This window comes from Mustelus asterias, chromosome 5 (assembly GCF_964213995.1).
Source record: "Mustelus asterias chromosome 5, sMusAst1.hap1.1, whole genome shotgun sequence".
NCBI lineage: Eukaryota > Metazoa > Chordata > Chondrichthyes > Carcharhiniformes > Triakidae > Mustelus > Mustelus asterias.
This window is the reverse complement of record NC_135805.1, coordinates 12039495-12058895: the sequence shown is the minus strand read 5'-3', so window position 1 is coordinate 12058895 and position 19401 is coordinate 12039495. Positions and strand designations below refer to the sequence as shown.

General features: G+C 46.9%; 1 protein-coding gene across 2 annotated transcripts in view; it reads left to right on the top strand.

Moving 5' to 3' along the window:
• The window catches only part of LOC144493365 (putative tubulin polyglutamylase ttll-15), a 96462-nt gene that overhangs the window by 65981 nt on the left and 11080 nt on the right, over positions 1 to 19401 (top strand). For both annotated transcript variants that reach the window (XM_078212174.1, XM_078212175.1), the window contains exons 11-12: positions 432 to 498; positions 9824 to 9886. In XM_078212174.1, coding sequence (XP_078068300.1) covers positions 432 to 498; positions 9824 to 9886 — 130 coding nt within the window. The remainder of the gene's footprint in view (positions 1 to 431; positions 499 to 9823; positions 9887 to 19401) is intronic.

Sequence of the window (19401 nt, the reverse complement as noted above, 5' to 3'; positions counted from 1 at the left end):
GGTTCTGATGATCTAATTGATGGGGAGGTTGGTGCACCTTATCTATTGACATGGAGGTTGTTTCATCTTGACTGAGGGTGGCTTCAATTATCCAATTGACGGAAGATGGTCCCCATTATCTAGATTCTTAATTAATTAAAATTTCTCCATCTGCCATAAAAGTTTATTTATTAGTCACAAGTATGGCTTACAGTCCACTGCAATGAAGTGACTGTGAGGGATTTGAACCCAGGTCCCTAGAGCATTATGCCTGATGACTGATCCAGTGATATTACACAACACCATCGCCTCCTATCATCTAATTGACATGAGAATAATTCCCATTATTGAATTGACAGGAAGATATGATCTGATAGATGAGATGGTTGTTTTCTATTGATTGATGGGAAGAAAGTTGCTATTTATCATTCCTTTCTTTATTTTTTTGGCAGGAATTTCTTTGAACTTGTTCGCTTTGACTTTGTTGTCGATGAAGATGTTAAAGTTTATCTAATGGAGGTATGCTGCTGTTGCACTGAATTAAACGTTGTCCTTTTTTTTGAAGCAGAATTTCCTATCACGCCAGCTGTGATTGACTCTTGTTTAGGTACATTATTGGAGCCAGAGATCCTTCTCCATTTGTGAGCGTGGATGTTGAGTGTTGGATGGTTTTATTAACCCTGGAAGGTATTAGTTTTAAGCCCAATCCTATCCTCAACTAAAGTGCACACACTTTAACCTTCCAGCTACTGAATAACAATCAACAATGGATCTTTGAAACATCGATGTAGGTCATCATTGAAATCTGTTCCATCATTCACTGAGATCATGACTGTTCTGTGACCAACTTCCAGATATTCACATTTGTTTCTGATCATTTGATGCCTTTTGAAAACAAAAATCTATTAAACACAGATTTAATTCTTTTCTACTATCAATTATGGTTTCCAGAAGTTAGTTCCAAACCTCTATCACCTTTGGTGTTTACAAATCTTTCCTAATTTTATTCCTGTAAAGTCTAGCTCTAATTATTAGACTGTGCCTTCCAGTCCTAGAGGCCAGCATCAGTTGAAATAGTTTCTTTCTATCCTTTGATTGCATAAAATTCAGCATCATTCACTACTCCTCAGAAACCACCCATGTCCTTATGCAGGAAGACCTGGAAAACTTTCAGCCTTTGGCGGATAAAGGACAAGTGACATTCGCTGACAACTGCCAGGCAATGACCATCTCCACCCAGAGAGAATCTAGCTATCTCCACTTGACATTCAATGGCAATAATATCACTGAATCCCCCCGACGATCAACATCCTGGGAATCATCATTGATTAGAAACTGAACTGGACCAATCAAATGAATACTGTTGCTACAAGAGCAGGTCGGGGGTTGTGAATTGTGCAGCAAATAACTTATCTCCTGACTCCCCAAAGCTCAAGGCACAAGTCAGGACTGTGATAGAATACTCTCCCCTTGCTGGATGAGTGCAGCTCCAACATCACTCAAGAAGCTTGACACCACCCCCCAGGGCAGAGTAGCCTGCTTGTTCGGTACCCCATCCATTCAATCCCTCTACTATCGACACACAGTAGCAGCAGTGTGTGCTATATACAAGATACACTATAGCATCTCATTAAGGTACCTTCCACCTCACCTTCCAAACCCACAAACTCTACCACCTAGAAGGACAAGGGCAGCAGCTGCATGGTAACACACCAACTTCAAGACCTCATCCAAGTCACGCACCATCCTGACTTGAAATGTATTGCCATTCCTCCACTGATGCGGAGTCAAAACCTTGCACCTCCCTTCTTAATGGTACTCTGAGTGGACCTACATCAATGGACTGCAGGGTTCAAGAGACCATCACTTTCTTGAGTGCAATTAGGGATGGACAACAAATACTGTTCTTGCCAGCAACACCCACATTGCATGAAATAATTTTTAAAAACCTATCTTGGGTGGGGAAGGGGGGGTCACGTGATGTAATTACGGGAGCAGTTGCATTTTCACAAGCTCTGGTGCTACTCATCTTTTAATGCTTTTTTATCCTGATGAACAGCTCATAATTATTTGATTCCGATGTGTCTAATCTGTGCTATGGTGATCGGGAACCGAGTTATGTCAAGAAAATCCTTGTTTGATTGAGGCAGTGGGGCCCAGTTCGCAGTGGCAGGTTTGCTGAGCGGGCCTACACTTCAGCGGTGCCATGGGCACCGTGGGCACCGTGGTGGGGAATGGTTCCTCCAGAAGATGTGAAACCACAAACTGTCAATCAGGGTTAGACGGACCACATTGCGGTCAGGATCAATGAGGCACTTAAGATGCAGTCAACGGTGAAGGAAAATTAAATAAACACAGATGGCTGGAGGGTGATAGAAATCCCTTGATCTGATAGCTGAATCTTTTACGAGGTTGAACTTGTTACAGATCAAAGGCTTCAAGTGCTATGGAATGGGTTTAATGATATCTGTTTGCTGGGAAGCCTCAACACCTTCAAATCAAAGCTGTGTGCAGATATTGGGGGCTGAGTGCACAGCTGGACAGACTGGATTCCCCTCTGCCTCCCCCAGGTGAACTTGACATCTCCTCTCTGTCAGAGAACTTCAAAGGGGCCTGCTCTCTCACCTGCAGCTTCTGATAGGGCTGCCTGAAATCACCATGCCAGGGCTGATTTTCAGATCTACAGGGCTGGAAGGGACAGTTCAGCCATAACAACCCCATCCCATCAGAGAGTGGTGAAGTCAACCCCTTGCTTCCAGCCTGGGCATACCCAACCCCCAGGTTCCTTGAGGGACCCTTCCTCTGCAGCCTCGAAGCAGAAAAGGGGAAAATGGCCACTGAACTTACCTCCTCGATCCCCTTCAGGGCCCAAGGCACCAGGCCAGGGTGCAAGGACACAGTGCACTGTTGGCACTGCCAAGGTGCTTAACCTGAAGAGAGGGAGAGTCGGGGGTTTCTGAGGGGGCAGATAGAGCTGTGTGGGTGGCCTGAGGGTAAAAGGGGGCTGTCAAGTTCGGGTCAGGTCATCCTCATGCCTGGGTGGTATGTGGGTGGGGTAACCCGTGATTTGAATGGTGGGGTGAGGGTTGCGGGGGGTGGGGGGGGAGGGTGTTGGATACCCCTCTTTTCTGCGTAGTATTGGAGCAGGTGTTTATCCAGTTGTCCATGGGTGAATTCTATTTACATATGAACAAAAAGAACAGGAATAGGCCATTCAGCCCCTTGAGCTTGCTCAACCATTTAATAAGATGGCTAATCTGATGGTAACCTTCAATAAGCCAATGCCCCCTTGGTTATCAAGAACCTATTTCCTTCTGCCTTAAAAACATTCAACAACTCTTATTCCACTCACCACTTTTTCAGGAAGAGAATTCCAAACCTCTGTGAAAAAATTTCATCTCATTTCCATTTTAAATGGAAGACCCCTTTTTTTAAACTTCCTACTTCCATAAATCTTTGCAGCTGCCTGATCCCTTCATTGAGTGCGATCTTCCCAGCTCACTGCCCCGGTTGATCAGCATGGTGAACCGGGAAGATAGCCTGAGAGGCCAAAAACCCAATTTGCACCTGGTGGGAGGAGATTTCCTGGTTCACTCGGAGATCAGGGCACCCTGCACAATGGTGCCTAAGCACTCTGAAGCTGACTACCCCGGTATTCCTAGGCTACACTCCCCCTGCCGACACAAAGCTCCCAGCTATCAGAAAACTGACAGTGCCGGAAGATTGCAGTGCCAAACCCGCCCAAAAGACCAGGATGGAACACTCCCATTTTCACACTGTTATGAAAGCAGATCTTTTGGGGAGAAAATTCTGCCCATAGTCTTTCCAGCTGCTAGGAATATTGAACAAAGAAACAAAGAGCAAAGCACAGGAACAGGCCCTTCGGCCCTCCAAGCCTACACAGACCATGCTGCCTGACTTAACTAAAACCCCCTACCCTTCCGGGGACCATATCCCTCTATTCCCATCTCATTCATGTACTTGTCAAGACGCCCCTTAAAAGTCACTACTGTATCCGTTTCCACTACCTCCCCCGGCAACGAATTCCAGGCACCCACCACTCTGTGTAAAAAACCTGCCTCGTACATCTCTTTTAAAACTTGCCCCTCACACCTTAAACCTGTGCCCCCTAGTAATTGACTCTTCCACCCTGGGAAAAAACTTCTGACTATTCACTCTGTCCATGCCTCTCATAATCTTGTAGACTTCTATCAGGTCTCCCCTCAACCTCCGTCACTCCAGTGAGAACAAACCAAGTTTCTCCAACCTCTCCTCATAGCTAATGCCCTCCATACCAGGCAACATCCTGGTAAATCTTTTCTGTACCCTCTCCAAAGCCTCCACATCCTTCTGGTAGTGTGGCGACCAGAATTGAGCACTATATTTCAAGTGCGGCCTAACTAAGGTTCTATAAAGCTGCAACATGACTTGCCAATTTTTAAACTCAATATCCCGGCCGATGAAGTCAAGCATGTCGTATGCCTTCTTGACTACCTTTTCCACCTGCATTGCCACTTTCAGTGACCTGTGTACCTGTACACCCAGATCCCTTTGCCTATCAATACTCCAAAGGGTTCTGCCATTTACTGTATAGTTCCTATCTGTATTAGACCTTCCAAAATGCATTACCTCACATTTGTCCGGATTAAACTCCATCTGCCATCTAGCCGCCCAAGCATCCGTGCTGGGGCGGCACGGTAACACAGTGGTTAGCACTGCTGCTTCACAGCTCCAGGGACCTGGGTTCGATTCCCAGCTTGGGTCACTGTCTGTGTGGAGTTTGCACATTCTCCTCGTGTCTGCGTGGGTTTCCTCCGGGTGCTCTGGTTTCCTCCCACAGTCCAAAGATGTGCGGGTTAGGTTAATTGGCTATGCTAAATTGCCCCTTAGTGTCCCGGGATGCGTAGGTTAGAAGGATTAGTGGGTAAAAGATATGGGGATAGGGCCGAGGTGGGATTGTGGTCGGTGCAGACTTGATGGGCCAAATAGAACATAGAACATTACAGCGCAGTACAGGCCCTTCGGCCCTCGATGTTGCGCCGACCAGTGAAACCAATCTAAAGCCCATCTAACCTACACTATTCCAATATCATCCATATTTTTATCCAATAACCATTTGAATGCTCTTAATGTTGACGAGTCTACTACTGCTGCAGGCAGGGCATTCCACGCCCTTACTACTCTCTGAGTAAAGAACCTACCTCTAACATCTGTCCTATATATCTCACTCCTCAATTTAAAGCTATGTCCCCTAGTGTTAGCCATCACCATCCGAGGAAAAAGGCTCTCACTAGCCACCCTATCTAATCCTCTGATCATCTTGCATGCCTCTATTAAGTCACCTCTTAACCTTCTTCTCTCTAACGAAAACAACCTCAAGCCCCTCAGCCTTTCCTCATACGATTTTCCCACCATACCAGGCAACATCCTAGTAAATCTCCTCTGCACCCTTTCCAACACTTCACATCCTTCCTATAATGCGGCGACCAGAACTGTACGCAATACCCCAAGTGCGGCCACACCAGAGTTTTGTACAGTTGCAACATGACCTCCTGGCTCCGAAACTCAATCCCTCTACCAATAAAAGCTAACCCACCGTACGCCTTCTTAACAACTCTATCAACCTGGGTGCCAACTTTCAGGGATCTATGCACATGGACACCCAGATCCCTCTGTTCATCCACACTACCAAGTAGCTTACCATTCGCCCAGTACTCTGTATTCCTGTTACTCCTTCCAAAGTGAATCACCTCACACTTTTCCGCATTAAACTCCATTTGCCACCTCTCAGCCCAGCTCTGCAGCTTATCTATGTCCCTCTGTAACCTGCCACTTCCCTCCGCACTGTCTACAACTCCATCGACTTTAGTGTCATCCGCAAATTTACTAACCCAACCTTCTACGCCCTCATCCAGGTCATTAATAAAAATGACAAACAGCAGTGGCCCTAAAACAGATCCTTGCGGTACACCACTAGTAACTGAACTCCAGGATGAATATTTCCCATCAACCACCACCCTCTGTTTTCTTACAGCTGGCCAATTCCTGATCCAAACCACTAAATCACCCTCAATCCCATGTGTCCGTATTTTCTGCAAAAGCCTACCATGGGGAACCTTATCACATGCTTTGCTGAAATCCATATACACCACATCAACCGCTTTACCCTCATCCACCTCTTTGGTCACCTTCTCAAAGAACTCAATAAGGTTTGTGAGGCACGACCTACCCTTCACAAAACCGTGCTGACTATCCCTAATCAAATTATTCCTTTCTAGGTGATTATAAATCCTATCTCTTATAATCCTTTCCAATACTTTGCCCACAACAGAAGTAAGGCTCACCGGTCTATAATTACCAGGGTTGTCCCTACCCCCCTTTTTGAACAAGGGGACAACATTTGCTATCTCCAGTCTTCTGGCACTGTTCCAGTAGACAATCTCGACCCAAAGATCAAAGCCGAAGGCTCTGCAATCTCCTCTCTAGCCTCCCAGAGAATCCTAGGATAAATCCCATCCGGCCCAGGGGACTTATCTATTTTTACCCTTTCCAGAATTGCTAACACCTCCTCCTTATGAACATCATTCCCATCCAGTCCAACAGCCTGCATCTCAGTACTCCCCTCGACACTGTCCCTCTCCAGTGTAAATACTGACAAAAAATATTCATTTAGTGCCTCTCCTATCTCTTCAGACTCCACGCACAACTTGCCACTCCTGCCCTTGACTGGCCCTAATCTTACCCTAGTCATTCTTTTATTCCTGACATACCTATAGAAAGCTTTCGGGTTTTCCTTGATCCTACCTGCCAAAGACTTCTCATGTCCCCTCCTGGCTCTTCTTAACTCTCTCTTTAGGTCCTTCCTGGCTAACTTGTAACTCTCAAGCTCCCTAACCGAGCCTTCACGTCTCATCTTAACATAAGTCTCCTTCTTCCTCTTCACAAGAGATTCAACCTCCTTAGTAAACCACGGTTCCCTCACACGTCTGCTTCCTCCCTGCCTGACAGGTACATATTTATCAAGGACGCGTAGCAGCTGTTCCTTGAACAAGTTCCACATTTCAATTGTGCCCATCCCCTGCAGTTTCCTTCCCCAACCTATGCCAGCTAAATCTCGCCTAATCACAATTTCCTTTCCCGTAGCTATAACTCTTGCCCTTTGGTATATACCTATCCTTTTCCATAGCTAAGGTAAATGTAATCGAATTGTGGTCACTGTCACCAAAGTGCTCACCTACCTCCAAATCTAACACCTGGCCTGGTTCATTACCCAGTACCAAATCCAATGTGGCCTCGCCTCTTGTTGGTCTATCTACATACTGCGTCAGGAAGCCTTCCTGCACACATTGGACAAAAACTGACCCCTCCAAAGTACTCAAACTATAGCTTTTCCAGTCAATATTTGTAAAGTTAAAGTCCCCCAGTACAACTACCCTGTTACTTTCGCTCCTATCCAGAATCATCTTTGCAATCTTTTCCTCTACATCTCTGGAACTTTTCGGAGGTCTATAAAAAACTCCCAACAGGGTGACCTCCTTTTCTGTTTCTAACCTCAGCCCAAACTACCTCAGTAGACGAGTCCTCATCAAATGTCCTTTCTGCCACCGTAATACTGTCCTTGACAAACAATGCCACACCTCCCCCTCTTTTACCACCTTCCCTGCACTTACTGAAACATCTAAACCCCGAAACCTGCAACAAACATTCCTGTCCCTGCTCTATCCATGTCTCCGAGATGGCCACAACATCGAAATCCCAGGTACCAACCCATGCTGCAAGCTCACCCACCTTATTCCAGATGCTCCTGGCATTGAAGTACATAAGAACATAAGAACATAAGAAATAGGAGCAGGAGTAGGCCATCTAGCCCCTCGAGCCTGCCCCGCCATTCAATAAGATTATGGCTGATCTGACGTGGATCAGTACCACTTACCTGCCTGATCCCCATAACCCTTAATTCCCTTACCGATCAGGAATCCATCCATCCGTGCTTTAATCATATTCAGCGAGGTAGCCTCCACCACCTCAGTGGGCAGAGAATTCCAGAGATTCACCACCCTCTGGGAGAAGAAGTTCCTCCTCAACTCTGTCTTAAACCGACCCCCCTTTATTTTGAGGCTGTGTCCTCTAGTTTTAACTTCCTTACTAAGTGGAAAGAATCTCTCCGCCTCCACCCTATCCAGCCCCTGCATTATCTTATAAGTCTCCATAAGATCCCCCCTCATCCTTCTAAACTCCAACGAGTACAAACCCAATCTCCTCAGCCTCTCCTCATAATCCAAACCCCTCATCTCCGGTATCAACCTGGTGAACCTTCTCTGCACTCCCTCCAATGCCAATATATCCTTCCTCATATAAGGGGACCAATACTGCACACAGTATTCCAGCTGCGGCCTCACCAATGCCCTGTACAGGTGCATCAAGACATCCCTGCTTTTATATTCTATCCCCCTCGCGATATAGGCCAACATCCCATTTGCCTTCTTGATCACCTGTTGTACTGCAGACTGGGCTTTTGCGTCTCATGCACAAGGACCCCCAGGTCCCTTTGCACGGTAGCATGTTTTAATTTGTTTCCATTGAGATAGTAATCCCATTTGTTATTATTTCCTCCAAAGTGTATAACCTCGCATTTATCAACGTTATACTCCATTTGCCATATCCTCGCCCACTCACTCAGCCTGTCCAAATCTCTCTGCAGATCTTCTCCGTCCTCCACACGATTCACTTTTCCACTTATCTTTGTGTCGTCTGCAAACTTCGTTACCCTACACTCCGTCCCCTCCTCCAGATCATCTATATAAATGGTAAACAGTTGCGGCCCGAGTACCGATCCCTGCGGCACGCCACTAGTTACCTTCCTCCAACCAGAAAAACACCCATTTATTCCGACTCTTTGCTTCCTGTCGGATAGCCAGTCCCCAATCCACTTTAACACACTACCCCCAACTCCGTGTGCCCTAATCTTCTTCAGCAGCCTTATACACACTTGTAACCACCTTCCTGCCTGCCAGTACACTCCTGCGACCCTGAGTGGCCTCTTTCTGCACTGTAGGCTTTCTATGATCTATATCCTGCTGTATCCTCTGATGGTCCTCATCGCAATCCGCAAATCCACCAACCTTTGTGTCGTCCGCAAACTTACTAATCAATCCAGTTACATTTTCCTCCAAATCATTTATATATATTACAAACAGCAAAGGTCCCAGCACTGATCCCTGAGGAACACCACTTGTCTCAGCCCTCCATTCAGAAACGCACCCTTCCACTGCTACCTTCTGTCTTCTTTGACTGAGCCAGTTTTGTATTGGTGCTGCTATTTCTACATTAACTGCTTTGTTTTACAGGTTCCCAAACAGGTATAAGCACCTTAACATCTCTGCACTCCTCCTCATCCTTTATCATTCTCTTTCTGGTAGATACTTTACAGGTATTTTTTGACAATAATTTATAAGTATCAGTTGTTGATATCAACTGGTGCCAAATGCCACCTGATAGAATGTGTGCATGTGTTTTGGCACACATTGTGAGCATGCATGTACTCACCAGACTTGGTTGTGATATTTGGGAGAATCATAAAGTGATGCCCGTTTTGGTGGAAGAATGCATTTGTAACCATGAAATTGTACATCAGGAGAAGCCAGTGCCTTCAGCAAAGGAAATAAAAATATTGGGTGGGGAAATAGAACCAGATGCATTTTGCACTGTTGATAGCATAGAACGTATGTGACCAGAGTACTCATGATGGTTTAACTGGAAAACATTACGATTTATCTTTCACATTGAATGAATTTTTGTAAGCAGGTGATTGCTAACTGGTTTGGTATTCATTGTTTCATCGCAGGTGAACATGTCGCCTAACCTATCATCAGAACACTTGCCTCCCAACAGGAACATCTATCAACAGGTCAGTCAGTAAAGATTGGGAAGTCGAATGATTCTGTTACGTATATCAGGGGGTTGGATTAATAGGAGACAGGCACAATATCCTGGGTTTGAATTCAGCCCAGAAAGTCTCCTCTGTCTCTGACAGTGTACAGTTTCTGTATGAAGTGCATTTTGGGTCTTGTTGGCTCAGTTCTAGTAAGAAGTCTCACAACACCAGGTTAAAGTCCAACAGGTTTATTTGGTAGCCCAAGCTTTCGGAGCGCTGCCCCTTCATCAGGTGAGTGGAGAGTTGGGTTCACAAACAGGGCATATATAGACACAGACTCAATTACAAGATAATGGTTGGAATGCAAGTCTTAGCAGGTGCAGACAATGTGAGTGGAGAGAGGGTTAAACACAGGTTAAAGAGGTGTGAATTGTGTCAAGCTAGGACAGTTAGTGAGATTTTGGAAGCCCAGGCAAGTCATGGGGGTTATAGATAGTGTGACATGAACCCAAGATCCAGATTGAGGCCATCCTAATGCATGCGGAACTTGGCTATCAGTTTCTGCTTGGCGATTCTGTGTTGTCATGTGTCTTGGAGAATGTTTACCCGAAGATCAGAGGCTGAATGCCCTTGACTGCTGAAGTATTCCCCGACAGAAAGGGAACACTCCTGCCTGGTGATTGTCAAGCGGTGTCCATTCATCCATTGTCCATGCCTCGGGACATCCTTTCCTGTACATCGGCGAGACCATGCAGACGCTATGACAGCAGATGAACGACACCGCTCGACAATCACCAGGCAGGAGTGTTCCCTTCCTGTCGGGGAACACTTCAGCAGTCAAAGGCATTCAGCCTCTGATCTTCGGGTAAGCATTCTCCAAGGCGGCTTTCAAGCCACACGACAACACAGAATCGCCAAGCAGAAACTGATAGCCAAATTCCGCACACATGAGGACAACCTCAACCGGGATCTTGGGTTCATGTCACACTACCTGTAACCTCCACGACTTGACTGGGCTTGCAAAATCTCACTAACTGTTCTGGCTGGAGACAATTCACGCCTCTTTATAATGTGTTTAACCCTCTCTCCTCTCACATTGTCTGCACCTGTAAAGACTTGATTACCTGTTAAGATTCCAACCATTATCTTGTAATTGAGTGTGTCTCTATATATGCCATATTTGTGAACCCAACTCTCCACTCACCTGATGAAGGGGCAGCGCTCCGAAAGCTCGTGCTACCAAATAAACCTGTTGGACTTTAACCTGGTGTTGTGAGACTTCTTACTGTGCCGGCCCCAGTCCAAGGCCGGCATCTCCACATCATTGATCCAGTTCCTATAGGGTACAATTCCACAATGCAAAACTACCTGTAATTGACAGAAAAGGAGGCAACAGAATCACCCAAGGAAACCACAAGAACACTGTTATAGACAATGTTATCTTTGTGCAGCATTGTCAGTATGTTGGCCACTAGCCACGTTTGGCTAATTGGAAATGTGGCTAAATGCATTTTTGATTAATAAATAAAATATGAGTGATCAATACTTCCATTGCTCTTGTTCTCACGGCACAGACATGTGTACTTTAACCCTTCTGTGAATTTATTAGTAAAAATGGTAAGACGAAGGTCGGAATTTTCTGGCTCTGCTCCCAGCAGTGGAGGCAGCTCGACATTGGCCGTCAGTGGGATCTCCCAGTCCTGTTGAAGTCAATGGCCATTTGCCTGTGGCAGCTGGGAAACCCACCAGCAGAAAGAGCCAGAAGATCTCACCTGCAGAGTGCATGTTTTAATTGTTGTACATGGTTTACTCCTTGGTTACTGCTAATTGGTTATCTGCAAAATGTTGTGGAATATGGGTACAATCATGGAAACTTCTACAACATTGAACTGATTTAATGACCCCTCCTTCAACCGCTCCACCTGCAGCTCCCCCCCCACCCACCTCCCAGACCACCTTTGATGTTCCCGTAGTAGGGTATGCAAGGGGACCAGTAAGGAAGCCAAATTGGGAAAATATTTCCCATGATAATTCACTCGCCCCAGGAAGGATTTCAATTCCATGGGGTTCCTTAGAGTTGGCATCTCCTTAATACCTCTCACCTTGTCCTCCACTGGATGTAGGCCTTTGCATCTACCCGATAGCCTAAATAGGCCATGGCACTTGCTTGGGAGACACATTTTCCCTTTTCATGTGTCCTCCAACCTCCAAGAATTGCTGTAAGATCTCTTCCAGGTTTGCTAGGTGTTCACATTCCAATGTTCCTGTGACCAAGGTGGACGAGACCCGAAGGGCAGGTGACTGGACTCATATCGGCCTTTGTGCATATGTAATAATTGTTACATGCTTCTGGGAAAGCTTGTCTAATTCAAGTTGGAGATACGTATGGCCCATGTCTAACTTAGAAAATGCAGAGCCACCAGTTAACCTGATGTATAGGTCTTCAATCCATGGCATGCAGTACCTGTCAAGTTTAGAAACTTTATTGACAGTAAGCTTATCCGGCTAAAGGACAGGAACAACAGTGCAGCCCACTGCGAATTGTGTGGGTCTTATTATGCCCAGCTTTTCCAGGCTTTCCAGATTCTACTTTTTCCAAGAGGGAGTATGGAACTGGTCTCACTCTAAAGTACTTAGGCATAGCATTCGGGGTCAATGAAGATCTTAGCTTTGGCTCCCCTTATTTTTTCAAGCCTTTCCTAAGTAACTTCGGGGTACTTAATGATGACTTCTTATAGTCTCCCCATGCCCAGCCTGAAGATCTCCAGCCAGTTCAGTCTGATGTGTGGGAGCCAATCTCTCCCCATGAGGCTAAGTCCTTGTCACCGTACAATGATGAGTGGGAGTCGAGTTGACTGCTGCCTCTAAGTCACTATGTCACCATGGTGGCCTTTATCTGTAATGGCTCCCCTGTGTAGGTTCCTGTCCTTTGTGTCTTCTAAACTCAGGCGCTGAATACCAGTCTAGAGGCAATCATCTGTCTGCTCGTTGATAACAGAGATCGCAGCCCCGCATACACTTTCATTTTTAATGGGTGGTTATTTACTAACAATGCCACCATTATGGGGGCAACCTTTGTCGTTGAGATGTGATTTATTGTATTGTTCCTGATAATGGGCATGCCGACATGCTATAGTCTGGTACTGGCCTTGGCCTTTTTTTCGAAACAGCACGTGTTTTGACCGTCCATATATTTTTGCCTTCGTTGTGGTCTTCTGCAGCACTTGAAATAGTACAGTCTGGCAACTACAACCTTCTGGAACAGGCTTGCTAGAAGTCAGAAGGTTGTCCTTGCATTTCCTTGACTGCTAGGTGATGTGACTTGGGCTCCGCCATTGTAAGGGATTCTGTGATATCTTGCTGATACCATCACTCTCAGTTGAGCGATGGACATTGCATGAGGCCCCTCCCCCAAAACCATCTGACATCCCCTGTAGTTCCTGAGCCCCTTTCATTGTATCCCCCAATGATAGAACTATCCCAATGGCCTTCTTTAGATCCAAATTGAGCTCTGCCAATAATTGTTTTGGAACTGTCACATTGATAATTTCACAGACCAGTCTATTTCATAACATTCAGGACAAAGAATAAAGAAAAGTACAGCACAGGAACAGGCCCTTCGGCCCTCCAGGCTTGCGCCGATCATGATGCCTGCCTAACCTAAAATCGTATGCGTTTACGGAGTCCATATCCTTCCATTCCCATCCTAATCATGTATTCGTCTAGTTGCCCCTTAAATGCCACTATCGTACCTGCTCCCAGCACCTTTCCAGGCAGCATGTTCCAGACATTCACCACCATCTGTGTAAAAAACTACATCTCCTCTGAACTTTTCCCCATGCACCTTAAACCTATGCCCCCTAGTACTTGACTTTTCTATCCTAGGAAAGAGCATCTGACTATCTTCTCTGTCCATGTCACTCATAATCTTGTAAACCTCTCTCAGGTCACCCCTCAATCTCCATCGTTCCATTGAGAACAAACCGAGTTTCTCCAACCCCTCCTCATAGCTAATATCCTCCAGACCAGGCAACACCCTGGTAAATCTCTTCTGTACCCTCTTCAAAGCATCCACATCCTTCTGGTAGTGTGACGACTAGAATTGTACACAATATTCTAAATGAGGCCGAACTAAGATTCTGTACAGCTGCAGCATGACCCGCCAATTTTTATACTCAATGCCCTGACCGACGAAGGCAAGCATTCTATATGCTTTCTTAACTATCCTATCCACCTGTGTTGCCACTTTGTGATCGGTGGACATGTACGCCCAGATCTCTCTGCCTGTCAATACTCCTAAGGGTTCTACCATTTACTGTATAATTCCTACATGCATTGGACCTTCCAAAATGCATTACCTCACACTTATCCGGATTAAACTCCATCTGCCATTTCTCTGCCCAAGTCTCTAACCAGTCTATATCTTGCTGTATCAGGAATGGCCTGAATTTACAGTGCTGTGTCAATTTTAATAGCCTGGTCAGAAATTTGGTGACAGATTCCCCAGGGGCTCGCTGAGTTAATTGGTATCATTGGAATATTATGGAAGGTTTCGGGTCATAAGAGCCTTTAACCAAGTCCACCAATTCAATAAAGATTTTGGGTCAGGGACCTCTGGGTAGGTCAGACTTTTAATTACACTAAAGGTTGGGATCCCGCATGCTGTCAACAGGATCACTTTCTGCTTCTGCCCTCCCCTCAATATCGTTAGCCCAAAAAAGAACACATGCGCTCTGTGCATTGGACCCAGTCTTCCTTGCTTGCATCGTAGGCTTCAAGTTTACCAAAAATAAGTATTTTTCTTACCAGAGGATTACTCGTCTCAATGGTAAATATTAGAACATAGAAAAACTACAGCACAAAACAGGCCCTTCGGCCCCACAAGTTGTGCCGAACATATCCCTACCTTTTAGGCCTACCTATAACCCTCCATCCTATTAAGTCCCATGTACTCATCCAGGAGTCTCTTAAAAGACCCTACTGAGTTTGCCTCCACCACCACTGACGGCAGCCGATTTCACTCGCCCACCACCCTCTGTGTGAAAAACCTTCCCCTAACATTTCCCCTGTACCTACCCCCCAGCACCTTAAACCTGTGTCCTCTTGTAGCAGCCATTTCCACCCTGGGAAAAAGCCTGTGAGAGTCTACCCGATCTATGCCTCTCAACATCTTATATACCTCTATTAGGTCTCCTCTCATCTTACGTCTCTCCAAGGAGAAAAGACCGAGCTCCCTCAGCCTATCCTCATAAGGCATGCCACTCAATCCAGGCAACAGCCTTGTAAATCGCCTCTGCACCCTTTCAATCTTTTCCACATCCTTCCTGTAATGAGGCGACCAGAACTGAGCACAGTACTCCAAGTGGGGTCTGACAAGGATCTTATATAGCTGCATCATTATCCCCGGACTCCTAAACTCAATCCCTCGATTGATAAAGGCCAGCACACCATACGCCTTCATAACCACCTCCTCCACCTGCGGGGCCAATTTTAGAGTCCTATGGACCCGGACCCCAAGGTCCTTCTGATCCTCTACCGTACTAAGAGTCTTTCCCTTTATATTGTACTCCTTCATCCCATTTGACCTGCCAAAATGGACCACTACGCATTTATCGGGGTTGAAGTTCATCTGCCACTTGTCCGCCCAGTCTTGCATCCTATCTATGTCCCTCTGTAACTTCTGACATCCCTCCAGACTATCCACAATCCCACCAACCTTCGTGTCGTCGGCAAACTTACCAACCCATCCCTCCACTTCCTCATCCAGGTCATTTATGAAAATGACAAACAGCAAGGGTCCCAGAACAGATCCCTGGGGCACACCACTGGTGACCGATCTCCATTTAGAAAAAGACCCATCTATACACACTCTCTGCCTCCTTTGGGCAAGCCAGTTCTGGATCCACAGGGCAGCAGCCCCTTGGATCCCATGCCCTCTCACTTTTTCTAGAGGCCTTGCATGGGGGACCTTATCGAACGCCTTGCTAAAATCCATATAAACCACATCTACCGCTTTCCCTTTGTCACTATGTTTAGTCACATTTTCGAAGAACTCTACCAGGCTCGTAAGGCACGATCTGCCTTTGACAAAACCATGCTGAGTATTCTTGAGCATACTAAATGCTCATAAATCTTGTCCCTCAGGATCTTCTCCATCAGCTTACCAACCACTGAGGTTAGACTCACAGGTCGGTAATTTCCTGGACTATCCCTATTCCCCTTCTTGAAAATAGGAACCACATCCACAATCCTCCAATCCTCCGGCACCTCTCCCATCTCCATCGATGTCGCAAAGATCATCGCCAGAGGCTCTGCAATCTCTTCCCTCGTCTCCCACAATAACCTGGGGTACATCCCATCCGGACCCGGCGACTTATCTATCTTGATGCCATTCAAAGATTCCAGCACAACCTCTTTCTTAAAGTCCACATACTCAATCTTTTCAGTCCACCGCAAGCCCGCAGTATGTCCACCCAGGTCCTTCTCCTCTATGAAAACCGAGGCAAAATACTCATTAAGTACTTCTGCCGTTTCTACTGGTTCCGTACAGATTTTCCCGCCTTCACCTTTTATAGGCCCTATTCCTTCACGTCTCATCCTTTTACTCTTCACATATTTATAGAACGCCTTGGGTTTTCCTTAATTCTACTTGCCAAGGCCTTCTCGTGACCCCTCCTGGCTCTCCTAATTTCCTTCTTTAGTCCCTTCCTACAAGCCGTATACTCATCTAGATCTCTATCTTCGCCAAGCTGTCTGAACCTTGAGGGAAGAAGAAAACTTGATTTACTCCTCATTGCCAATGTAATAATCTCGCCGAGGCCAGTCTTCCGTCAATATCCTTTATTTACAATATGCTTAAGATACCACTCCTGCGGCTGAAGTGTGCAGGTCATGCCCCAGAATCCTTCGATTGCCAACCTGAGTGGAGCCAGCTGGTTTTAAACTACCCCCTGCTCCTTCCCTATTGGGCAAGCCTCCACTCACTTAATAAAGGAGCTCGTACTCTATGAGGTCCGGGGAGATCTATTGAAGATCTCCTGTGGCCAATATAATGTCCCATTAATTCAATTTCTTCCCCACCCATTTTTGAGCCACACATTTACCTCTTTAATCTTATTGACCCTATGCCAATTAGCTTGCTTAACAAGGACAAGGGCGCAGTCTCCCACTCTTGAATCCCATTCTTGAATCCCACTCTTTGCCTCACTCATAGTCATAGCTTCCTGTCCTTGACCACTGGCCGAATTAAAGCTGGTTAATCTAAGGACTGTCTCCTGAAACATAGCATCCAGATAATTCTCCCCCTCCCTGATGTGTTGCAATGTGCGAAGCTCAAACTCCAACTCATCAACTCTGCACTGGAATTCCTCGGGCAACCAGCACTTGCGACAGAAGTGTTTAATAGGAACGACAACGGGTCCACCAGCGCCCACATCATGCAGCTACAACACATCGCCTGGCCCTGCATCTCAATTCTTTTTCATTAGATTTTAGTTTTTTCTTTAAATTTCCGACTGATCTTAAGTTTTAAACCTGTAAAATATTTCTCCGATTTACCTTAAATCTGAAACAACTTAGAATAGGTAATTTCATTTAGCAGTTGCTGAACAACCAGTGAATTTATGGTTTTCCTGTGATGTCAGGCTTTGTTTCATTTCACTCATTATGGTGAGCCTCGCTCCCACAACTCGCTTCCCCTCGCCACCCTCCACCTGCCCCGCTGTTCTAACTCACTCCTCCACCTCTCCCCGTCCTGTTCCTCACTCTGAAGCTGCTCTCTCTCCGCCCCCGCCTCCCCCGCTGTTTTAACTCACTCCTCCACCTCTCCCTGTGCTGTTTCTCACTCTGAAGCTTGATGCACTATCAATTACGACACAAAGACTCCAGTGAGTGAGGGAAACTAATAGGCTTTTATTCACAGAGAACAGGAGCACACCCTTGTAGCTGACCTGGTCTAGACTGAGGCGAGGAGGAGGGACCATCACCTTTATACGCCACTCTGGGTGGAAAGGAAGGAGTCTCAGATGGAAAGGGAGGAGTCTCGGGCCAAGTGCAGCATGGATGTGTCCAGGCATATACATGTAGTAACAATGGTTCACCACATTCACCCCTCCTTAAAAAAAAGAGTCCGGCGGGTTGGGTGGAACCATATGTACAGGGGTATGAGGATATATATATACATAACAGTCACAAGCTGTGGTAAGGAGTCGTCCCTTCACAGGTTCAGCCTGTCGGGCGGCTTGACCAGTCATTGTGACCGCCAGTACCAGTTGAGGTGTTGCTTCCGATGGCAGGGTGGAACTGCTTGAATCCGCCGTCATCCCTTCTGGTCAGGTCCTGCGTGGTGACTCCGGGGGCTCAGGCGAGCTGCGTACAAGGGGCAAAGATGTAAGCGGACCTGGTGCTACCTGAACAGAGGGGTTTAGGGATGTGGGGTGGGGGGTCATAGTGGGCTCCGGGGCACCTGCAGGCGCCAGGTCCCGGATAGAGACTGTGTCCTCCCGCCCATCGTGGTATGCCACATAGGCATATTGGGGGTTGGCGTGGAGGAGCTGGACTTTTTCAACCAGGGGATCCGACTTATGGGGTCGTACATGCCTCCGGAGCAGAACGGGGCCTGGGTACACCAGCCACGACGGTATTGCGATTCCCGAGGAGGACTTCCTCGGGAAAGCAAACATCCGCTCATGGGGGTGGCATTGGTGGCCGTACACAGGAGGGACCGAATTGAATGCAGTGCATCGGGGAGGACTTCTTGCCAGCGGGAGACTGGAAGGCCTTTAGACCGTAGCGCTAGTAAAACGGCCTTCCAGACTGTCACGTTCTCCTTCTCTACCTGCCTGTTACCCCTGGGGTTGTAGCTGGTAGTCCTACTCGAGGCTATGCCCTTAGAGAGCAGGTACTGACGCAGCTCATCGCTCATGAATGAGGATCCCCGGTCGCTGTGGATGTAGTTAGGGTAACCGAACAGGGTAAAGAGGCCGTGCAGGGCCTTGACGACCGTGGTTGAGGTCATGTCCGAGCAGGGGATGGCAAAGGGGAATCGGGAGTACTCATCTATAACGTTGAGGAAATAGATGTTGCGGTCAGAAGAAGGAAGGGGCCCTTTGAAATCGACGCTGAGGCGTTCAAAGGGGCAGGTGGCTTTTATGAGGTGTGCCTGGTCCGGCCGATAGAAGTGCGGCTTACATTCTGCGCAGACCGGACAGTGTCTGGTTATAGACCGGACGTCCTCAGAACAGGGCAGGTTACGGACCTTAATAAAATGGTAGAGCCTGGTGACCCCCGGGTGACAGAGGTCATTGTGGAGAGTCTGTAGTCGGTTCACCTGCGCGCTGGCACATGTTCCGCGAGATAGGGCGTCCGGGGGCTCATTGAGCTTCCCGGGCCGGTATAAGATATCATAACTGTAGGTGGAGAGCTCAATCCTCCACCTCAGTATCTTATCGTTCTTAATCTTGCCCCTCTGCGCGTTGTTGAACATGAAAGCCACTGAACGTTGGTCCGTGAGCAAGGTGAACCGTCGGCCAGCTAGGTAGTGGCGCCAG